The sequence below is a fragment of the Salvelinus alpinus genome, chromosome 2, assembly GCF_045679555.1.
Source record: "Salvelinus alpinus chromosome 2, SLU_Salpinus.1, whole genome shotgun sequence".
Classification (NCBI taxonomy): Eukaryota; Metazoa; Chordata; class Actinopteri; order Salmoniformes; family Salmonidae; genus Salvelinus; species Salvelinus alpinus.
The window spans coordinates 14,705,801-14,716,519 of record NC_092087.1 but is presented as its reverse complement, the minus strand read 5'-3'; the positions used below and the strand labels follow the sequence as shown (position 1 = coordinate 14,716,519).

The 10,719-nt window shown below is 42.0% G+C and overlaps 1 protein-coding gene across 2 annotated transcripts; it reads left to right on the top strand.

Moving 5' to 3' along the window:
• Positions 1 to 1,329: 1,329 nt before the first annotated feature.
• Positions 1,330 to 9,643, top strand: LOC139554600 (potassium voltage-gated channel subfamily A member 2). 2 transcript variants are annotated; one of them, XM_071367544.1, is made up of 2 exons: positions 1,330 to 2,517; positions 3,365 to 9,643. In XM_071367544.1, exon 2 carries the CDS (start codon positions 3,503 to 3,505, stop codon positions 4,985 to 4,987), a length of 1,485 nt encoding a protein of 494 aa, XP_071223645.1. In that variant the 5' UTR covers positions 1,330 to 2,517; positions 3,365 to 3,502; the 3' UTR covers positions 4,988 to 9,643. The 2 variants fall into 2 exon arrangements, with proteins under 2 accessions (XP_071223645.1, XP_071223635.1); XM_071367534.1 differs by having other exon boundaries at positions 1,330 to 2,527.
• The last annotated feature ends 1,076 nt before the right edge of the window (positions 9,644 to 10,719 follow it).

Below are 10,719 nucleotides of genomic sequence, written 5' to 3'. Positions count from 1 at the left end.
TAGTTGTTCCCCTTGCTATGCAAGGGCCGTGGCTTTTGTGGAGAGATGGGTAACGATTCTTCGTGGGTGTCAGTTGTTCATGTGTGCAGAGGGTCCCTGGTTCAAGCCCAGGTAGGGGCGAGGAGAGGGAAGGAAGCTAAACTGTTACATAAAGACAAACTCTGAACTCTCAAAGAAAACTAAAGACAAATTCTCTGCACTCTTTCTAAAGGAAATCTAAAGACATGTAGAGTGACAAAACCATTTCCAAACATCTGCCATGTAACTCATAATTTCATAAGAAATCGTATTAAAGGTATCTAGAAGTCCCTGATTAAATCCTTGCACAGTGAGTCAAAGTATAGTGTCCTGTTAGTGGGAGTCCTTCACAGTGGCTGGGTCTGTGAGTGATGCAATGTTGTGACTGGTGAGACGAGGGGTGTCTGTGTTGTTTTCTGCCTGTTTAAGCTTTGGCCATACATGATAACTGCCTTCTGATGACTGGAGAATCACCCCAGATGAGAATGATTTTTTCTTTTGTATTATTTCATTGAATCGATATGATGTATCTCATATCACATGTACAGTAGCAGTCTTTCCTTAAATTAGTAAAACTGTATGTCTTTTAAAATGTAAGAAATATATTTTGGATGCCCCTATTGATGACAATATGAGGATGCAGAACCGAACAAAACTCTAAGTTGCTGTGTCATTGGCATTTACAAATCGTCCAACAATTATGAAACCACTCCCCTAGTTATCTCCCTCATGTCTGGAAAGTGTCACAGTTTCATATGACATAATAATTTTTGGGGATCACTTTAATAACCGAAGCACTTTGAAGTTATGCATGACATTATGACATTAGGCCTATGTCAGATAGCAAAATAGCACCCTACAGTGTTACTGCATAATTAAAGTTGTAAGTTACACATTTACATAGTTACATAGTTAACACTGTTAACTGGGTCGTGCATAGTGAATGATAGCTTACATTTCACATGAATATATAATTATTAGCTATTAATAAAGGCCAAGACTGGGCGGCAGGTAGCCTAGTGGTTAGAGCGTTGCGCCAGTAACTGAAAGGTTAGGTTGCTGGATCAAATCCCCGAGCTGATAAGGTAAAAATATGTCGTTCTGCCCCTAAACAAGACAGTTAACCCACTGTTCCCCGGTAGGCCATCATTGTAAATAAGAATTTGTTCTTAACTGACTTGCCTAGTTAAATAAAAAGATGCGTTCACTTTAAATATCCTACGCTGCAGATAAGGTGAGTAGTGGTAGGCTACACAGCGCGGGTGGAGAGAGCGCGTTTTCTCGCCCATTCTCCATCCCCTGTCTCTTTGTATGCATAGCAGTGCCCGACTGCAGGTTTGACTAAGCTTTGTAGATACGGCTACACCAGGCTAATGGCTGTACTGATCATTAGAAGGACTGAGACCTAGGGTAATTAAAGCATGCCTTACACCCAACTAAGCAGAGAACAGAGAAAGTGATGCAGATGCCAATGATTCTCCATCTGACACTGAGGAATTGCATAATCTGTCTCTCAGTCCAGGGTGATTCTTCATGCATGTCATTTCAAGTCAATGTCGGAAGATTCTGTTCTCTTTACAATGTATAAGGAGGCTGCATGGCTTGAATCCTCTCTATTCACTAAACTGCAGACAACCACAGGCATATCCCCTTGCATGAGCATTTCTGTCAGCATTCTGCGTTTTACAAACTGTTGTATTCTATATACTGTAATAAATTATGGAGAAAATAATGTGATTTTTTTATTGAGCATTTGTCAATTAGACTTTTAATTTATTTGCCAGGATTACTTTTTAATACGACTCATGTAGTTGACTAGAGTTATTGTGACGAGCCATGATTGCAGCATATAATTTTTTTCCTGCCTGGTAACTTAAACGTTATCCATCAGCACAATGTTAACCCGTTAGTCTAACCCACTACCCATCTCTGTGTTCGTCTGCATTTTGTGGGCCTACTAATTTACTTTTTTTTTGTAATATCACACGTTGTAATACGCCTCCCCGCCACCTCCCCTGCTTGCTTTTATTTTTGCAGATGTTGCCACTGAGCACCGTATGAGGACAGTTACCTTTGCGGCTGTCTGGTGCGGGCAACGTCATAGCGGCTAAGGACACTGGATGCATAGAATTCTGCCGCTCTTAGCACCTTTGGCTATTACCAGAAGTACCATTCCTCCAGGTCGGAACCCTATCCCCTCCTTTTTTTGTGTCAATCGCCATCCTACGACAACCTGAGCGAGGAACGAAGACGGGGGGGGGGAGGCGAGGACACACCCGCATTCTGTACCTCTCCAACGCCGGTGCGCGCGAGTGGTGATGCTGCAGACAACATGATGATCGTATTAACGGTCCCGAATAGGAAATAGATTCGTTTCTTCTTCTCAGGATCTAAATCACCGGAGGGATTAGAACCGGAGGGATTGTTGGCCACTGGCTATTTACTCCCTGATACCAAGTGACCAATGGGAACAGCAACTAACACCCCGTTTTCAACAAGGTGAATGCTGGTATGTAGCCTATGGTGTTGAAAACGTCTGCTATAACCTACACGACTTTCATTCTGAACAGTCTACTCGACCTCTGCAGTGAAGGGGAGAAAGTAGATGACCATTGAACAAAATAGCCCATATTATTATTAACTTCTGAGTATTTATCAACTGAATAGCGCTTAACAAAACTATGCCTCTTTGATGGAAGATGCAAGAGATGGTGTAGAGGGCAGACAGAATATTTTTCTCTTGAAACGTTTTTCCTACTGCCGGTTAATAATTTATGGATGTTTTTGAATATTTCAGAGATAGTCACCATTTGAGACCAGTCTAAAATGCTGCAACAAAACTACCTTAAAGTGAATGATGAAAAAGTGACATCGAGGGCTTCTTGGAACAGAAAAAAAGAGTGCATACTTTTTTCACTATTCAGTTATTGGTTTTATATTATAAGCTAGAGAAGGGGCAGTATATATTTGGTTCCTATATCGCAAAGGTACGTTCATGCATGATTTCACTGCAGAAGGTGAATGGATATTATCCATTGCAGCAGAATATAAGGAGCTCATGCCCCGATTCATAAACTATATCTATGCTAGTTGGAAACTAGTTGGATCATTGAGCTCTAGGCATACACTACGTTTCTCCACATTTATAGTAGTTCATGTATGTTTTAGAAAGCTGAGTACTTTGGTTGTAGCCTACAGAAGTACATTTTCGTAACTTTTATGCCATTGTTCCATTACAGTATAATATATGGCTTGAGAGGACAGACAGACAGAATAACACAAATGCTATCAAATGAATTGCTTATGTTATATTATTTAAATTCTCTCTGGTCTCTGTCCCTTCCAGACAGATCCATCCATGAGGTGAGCCAACCGGTCTTTACGGCATTGAACCCCCTCCCTCTCCTCCATCCCCCTCCCTACAGTTTCCAGGCTGCAGGGCCCAGCCCCACTGAAAAGTGCAGGCGCCTGCTCCCCCCGCAGAATGACTGTAGCCACTGGCGACCCCTCTGATGAGGCGGCAGCGCACCCGGGGAACCCGGCTGAGTACGACCCTGACGCTGACCATGAGTGCTGCGAGAGAGTGGTCATCAACATCTCTGGGCTACGTTTTGAGACACAGCTCAAAACTCTCTCCCAGTTCCCCGATACTCTGCTGGGGGACCCCAAAAAGAGGATGCGCTACTTCGACCCACTGAGGAACGAGTATTTCTTCGACCGCAGCCGAACCAGCTTTGATGCCATTCTCTATTTTTACCAGTCAGGAGGGAGGCTACGGCGGCCGGCCAATGTGACCCTTGATATTTTCTCAGAGGAGATACGTTTCTATGAGTTGGGGGATGAAGCCATTGAGCTGTTCAGAGAGGATGAGGGTTTCGTCAAGGAGGAAGAGAGGCCACTTCCTGACAATGAGTTTCAGAGACAAGTGTGGCTGCTGTTTGAGTACCCAGAGAGCTCAGGACCCGCTAGGATTATCGCTATCATCTCCGTCATGGTCATCCTTATCTCTATCGTAAGCTTCTGTCTGGAAACCCTGCCCATCTTCCGCAACGACGATGACGAACCGCACAGTGTCTTTGACACCAACACCAACACCACAATCTACTTCACGTCCACCTACTTCACCGACCCATTCTTCATCCTGGAGACGCTCTGCATCATCTGGTTCTCATTTGAGTTCCTGGTGCGCCTCTTTGCCTGCCCCAGCAAATCAGGCTTCTTTGGTAACGTCATGAACATCATTGACGTTGTTGCCATTATCCCCTACTTCATCACATTGGCCACAGAGCTGGCTGAGAAACCAGAGGATGGCCAGGCCGGTCAGCAAGCCATGTCCCTGGCTATTCTCAGGGTCATCCGTTTAGTGCGAGTCTTCCGAATCTTCAAGCTGTCGCGACACTCCAAGGGACTTCAGATCCTGGGCCAGACCCTGAAGGCTAGTATGAGGGAGCTGGGTCTGCTGATCTTCTTCCTCTTTATTGGAGTCATACTGTTCTCCAGTGCCGTCTACTTTGCGGAAGCTGATGAGCCCGAGTCACAGTTTGAAAGCATCCCTGACGCCTTCTGGTGGGCTGTTGTCTCCATGACGACAGTAGGTTATGGTGACATGGTCCCGACCACCATTGGTGGCAAGATTGTGGGCTCCCTCTGCGCCATTGCAGGTGTGCTGACAATTGCCTTGCCCGTGCCTGTCATCGTTTCCAACTTCAACTACTTCTACCACCGTGAGACGGAGGGCGAGGAGCAGGCTCAGTGCCTAGGCCCAGTCGCCAAAGAGGATTCGAATGAAGAGCTGAAGAAGAGCCGGAGCGGCTCCACCATCAGTAAATCAGACTACATGGAGATCCAGGAAGGGGTGAACAACAGTATTGAGGACCTCCCAGAAGAGAACCTCAAGACTCAGGCCAACTGCACTACGCTGGCCAACACAAACTATGTCAACATCACCAAAATGCTCACAGATGTGTAGCCAGCTGGCATTGTCCTCTCAGTAAGGTTGAGAGGTCAAAGGATGGGGCAGGTGTGTAGCCTCCCATTTCACATGTGCTGCTGGAATCTCAAGGCAATAGATTCAGGACGTATAACTGTACTCATCATTTCTTTATTATGAAAAACACCAGAAACTATGTGCTCAATCCTCCCCTAACTCCCACTACTAACTCCCACTGTTAGCGCCTCACACCTTGCCCTCAAACTGACCTTCTGTCAGACTTAAAATCTTATAATCAAAATTCTGCGTGTTGATGTCTGCATGGAGTTGGCTTTGTCAGTGTGACTATTCCAATAGTTAAATTACCTGCTCACAACGGTAGTACAAAAAAGAGGAGAAATGTAGCTAAAAAGGTGATTTATCGCTTCCAGAATAACCCCACCACCAATCCTGCTTCAGCCCCCCTGCGCCTGCCGCTACCCTGGTCTCCCTCCATCGTCAAAGGTACACTTTGCTTCCTGTTTGCGTGCTACAAAATGCTGCTTCCTGGAGCAAACTAAACAAACCCGTCCTGTGGTGAACTACTTGGAGATTACAGAACGTGTGAACATAAGGCGGGCATGCTCCGTTTCTGCCCACTGGGCATAGACATCAGTTCAAAGTCTATTTTTGATTTACATTTCGTTGAGTTGTCAGCTAACGTGAATTCAACTTGAAATCAACAAAACATGTCACCATGTCATTGGATTTAGGTTCAAATTTGGGTGAAAAAAATATGAAATTCCATTACATTGAAGACGTCATTACATTGAATATTTGGGTTGAAGTGATGTGGAAACAACGTTGATTCAACCTGTTTTTGCCCAGTGGCTGAGGCCTGTCACGGCCTGAGCCCGAGACACACGACGAGTGTGGTACTGTAGTAGTAATTCACAATATTTAAGGGATGTAGGACATCCATCAGCTCCATAAGCTTATGATGGTTTCACATCTTTTCTTCAGGAACATCAGTATCTGATGAATGACTGACAAAAGGCCTTGACTTTTCACTGCTCTAGTCTTACATCGTTTATGTGTTTACTGTACATGGCAATGCAAGCTTCCCTCCTCCACTCACCTGAACCTGTCTTACTGCAGCTCTGAGGACAAAGTGAATGTCTCTTCCTCTTTCATTTGTACTTATTTAACACTTAACTCATATAGATAGGTAAGTAGTTGTGACTGTAACCGTTACTGTAGCTAGATAGGTACTGTAGGTAGTAACTGTAGCCAGTTGATTGTTGCATGGAGTTCTTATCTGAATGAGTATTCTCACTCACACAACTAGCATTGCTCCAAAGACACTGTTTATTGTCTTGCCCTCTATAACCTTCTATCATACATATGAAGGGATGTCGAGAGGTTATTATCGAACATATGTAGGTTACAATGGTGTCTGAAAGGATACCATGCCCCAAACCAGCCCTATAGCTTGGAGGATATTGTATTCCTGACATTTGACCTAAATGTAACATTCCCTGTAGAGTTCATTGTCATAGTCTTGTTGCTACACCGCTGAGCTGAAAACATAGAGAGGTGTTTACATACCACCGACATTGCAGCTGTGCTGTAATTTGAGGTAAAATGCATTAGTTAATTAATTACAGCACCCATACAGTGTAGTTGCAGCATTAATCTCAGTTACAGACAGACTCGACTCACGGCTGCCTTGTTCAACTGGGTCCATTGTGTCTTCATGATGAACCATTGGGACGACTAAAGGGACATGTATAAAAGTATGTTTCCTCCCTAAACTGCCTTTAAAACAAGTAGGCTTACTGAATGCTGCTTTCCTAGTGTTGCATGACCTCAATACATTCCTAGAAGCATGAATTGAAGATCAAAGATGCCTATGAAAACTATTTAATACGATACCTATATTTATCTCAATATCTACTTACATACTTTAATCTGTGATAACAAAGCAATCTGGGACGTATAAGAAGGGGAATTTACATTCAGCTGACGATTTAGAGATGAGGATGACCATGATGGAGATGATAGCGTTAATCCGATAATCCTTGATGATATGCAGATCGTTGCTATGTTTGTTTTACGATATGAACAATGACACTTGTTTATTTTCAGCACTGATGGTGTAGCCCCATTTCAGGGACTGTCTGTTGGACAGAGTGCCAAAGACATGCATGCCTAATACACTAGCGAGTTCACAGGAGAAGTGGAGGTACAGTAATATATCTATGGTAGTTGCATCCCTCAATAAGAAAATATGAGCATTATCTAAATATTATCATGCTCAAAGGAGAGATGGTTTATATTGCCAACGGCTGAAGTATGTAGCCGTGTAGCAACTCTGAACTACAGAGGTCTAGGTCTCTCACGACATTGCTGAGTCTCCTGTCTTTCTACATCTTTTCATAGTGAACTTCAGGACACAGGAGAGTACTAGCAAAGCTGAGGATGTTTAGCCAGCGCTAACAAAATGGTGAAATGGATTGCGTCTAATTTACCTTTTGGTCAATATTGGTTGGCATAGCCACAAGGACGTTAGCTTTGACTCAAATGTGTCTGGTCTGTCTTCTCATTTACGTTTTAGGCCTAAATGTCTGCCACCATTGCTGCAGTGTTTATTCACGCTATATGGACAGAGGTGAGGTTCTTAGCTCCCGGTCCCTCCCTCTGTCCTCACCATGTTCCTTTCCTCTCTTGTGTCTTCAATTGGCAGTACCTTGTTTAACTGCAATCGCTACTTATTTTGTAGCTACTTATTTTGGAGAGATGAAATGTGTTGAAAAATAATCTGGGTCTGGAACCCTGCTTATTGATGCTTCCGTTTGCATTACTATAATATGATGTTATTATGTTCACCCTTATTCTAGCAGTAACACTTCTCATCTAATACCAATGCACCACGCTGTCCAAAACACACATCATATACATCAACAGTGCATGATGTGGATAGGTACACCATTACGTGGTGTGTGTGTGTGTGTGTGTGTGTGTGTGTGTGTGTGTGTGTGTGTGTGTGTGTGTGTGTGTGTGTGTGTGTGTGTGTGTGTGTGTGTGTGTGTGTGTGTGTGTGTGTGTGTGTGTGTGTGTGTGTGTGTGTGTGTGTGCGTGTGCGTGCGTGTGCATATGTGTGCATATGTGTGCATATGTGTGTAAGTGTGTACGTAGAGCCCACCTCTGAATGTCAGAATCTTAGCTTGGTTGTACAGCTGCATTAAAGTGACAGCCATTCATGCATGTGTGCATAGTAAGACAAAACTGCTCACAGTATGACCAAAACAAGTCATAGTCTATGCATGCAAATGCTTTGTATTTTTTTAAATAATTTTTCTATTTGCTTTTTACAATGGACAGATCTTCCCAAAACACATCATGAGATAGCATGCTTACCTATTTTGTTTGAATTGGGCACATTCTGATTCAACACACACTCAAATTTAGCAACATATCAAAATAGAAACATTGTAGTTGAGTATCAACAGTTTGTTTACTAGATGCTCTAAGCACAACCATATATGGAGTATACCCATTTTTATCAATGTGCAGATTTACTATGTGAAATGTTTATATATTCCCAAAATGGAGTGTCGCAAAAATCGAAAATGTATCTTTTGCTTTATAGTAAGCATCACTAGACCATTACAACTCAAAGTGTACAGAGGGTTTCCCCAGAAGCACAGTCAGAAGGATTCCCAACAGAAAATGCTCTCAAAAGTCTATGCAGAGATGAACTGTAGATTGGAAATATTAACAAAGGTTCAAACAAACCATGAATATGAAAAAACACAGAAATACAGAAAAGTAGAGTCGTTTCAGAATTGTGTTTTTGTTTCTATGCAGATTATTGGTTGGTTTGAATTTGAGTATTGTACGCGATGATGAGTGCCCCTCCACTTTTACAGCGAAGCACAGGCCCCAATTAATTCAATCAATAAAAATAAAGGAAAACTGCACTGTGTGTTAAAAAAAATGATGAATTGGAGGTCGTAAGTAACTGGGTTGAAAGTGAATACATCCTGCAAGCTGTTCCTTTCGCCAACATTGTCATTGAATATGAGTGTAAAACCACACCTGACCTGTCCTGAAAATACAGCATAAACTTTCTGAGTGAAAAAGCAGTTTGATTTTCCTTTTATCTGTAATTTATTGAATTTGGGTCACAATGAAAGCTTTGTACTGCACTGTATGGTTTACATCACCAACAAAGTAAACGTTCAAGTAGCTAGTAGTAGCTATTCAACTGACTGTTTATGCATGTGTATGTCAGAACAAGAGAGTGTGTTTCTGTGGTCTGAAAGTGAATGACACCGTAGAAACACAGCTACAGTATGTCTGGTACAGTATAGCTCTTTCCCCTTCAACACTCCCACACATGGTGGCCTGCCCTGACTGCAACTATCAACTATCAACTTTGGTACAATGGACCAGATTTTTTTTCTATGAAAAGAAATGTGAGGAAAATACTGTACATAACAACAATGGATTATGGAGCCCCCAAAAAATTGACAATGTACTATAATGCTTAGCGAAGTCTGGATTTAAATGAGTGTGATCTGCACACTACAGGAGCAAAAAGACAATCTGTGGACAAGAAAAACATGTCAAACTAAAATGCATATAATCCTTCAAAATGACCATAACCATGATAACAAAGTCATATAAATAACGAAGAAAATAATAATTCAACCAAACTGTGTTTTGTGTGTTTTTACTGTGTGAAAGGCCTTTTTCCCCTTATCCATACATGTTGGATAGACTAGATACAGTGCATTCAAAAAGTAATCATACCCCTTGACTTATTCCACATTGTGTTGTTTTACAGCATTAATTCTAAATGTACAAAAAAATATACATTTCATCACCCATCTACACATAATACCCCATAATGACAAAGTGAAAAGAGGTTTTTAGAAATGTTGCACATTTATTGAAAATAAAATAAAGAAATATATAATATACATAAGTATTCACACCCCTGAGTCAATACATGTTAGAATCAACTTTGGCACCAATTACAGCTGTGAGTCTTTCTGGGTAAGTCTCTAAGAGCTTTGCACACCTGGATTGTACAATATTTGCACATTGTCATTTTTTAAATTGTTCAGCTCTTTCAAGTTGGTTGTTGATCATTGCCAGACAGCCATTTTTAAGTCTTGCCATAGATTTTCAAGCCGATCTAAGTCAAAATTAGATCTAGGCCACTCAGGAACATTCGATGTCGTCTTGGTAAGTAACTCCAGTGTATATTTGGCCTTATGTTTTAGGTTGTTGTCCTGCTGAAAGGTGAACTTGTCTCCCAGTGTCTGTTGGAAAGAAGACTGAACCAAGTTTTCCTCTAGGATTTTGCCTGTGCTTAGCTCTATTCCATTTCTTTTTATCCTAAAAAAAACTCCATAGTCCTTGCCGATAACAAGTATACCCATAACATGATGCAGCCACCACCATGCTTGAAAATATGAAGAGTGGTACTCAGTGATGTGTTGTATTTCCCCAAACACAACACTTTGTATTTCGGACATAAAGTTAATTTCTTTGCCACATTTTTAGCAGTATTACTTTAGTGCCTTGTTGTAAACAGGATGCTTGTTCTGTACAGGCTTCCTTCTTTTCAGTCTGTCATTTAGGTTAGCATTGTGGCATAATTACAATGTTGTTGATCCATCCTCAGTTTTCTCCTATCACAGCCATTAAACAAGTCACCATTGGCCTCATGGTAAAATACCTGAGCAGTTTCCTTCCTCTCCGGCAACTGAGTTAGGAAG

Coding starts and splice junctions, on each gene's coding strand:
- LOC139554600 (XM_071367544.1), top strand. CDS start 3,503: ATGACTGTAGCCACTGGCGACCCCTCTGATGAGGCGGCAGCGCACCCG.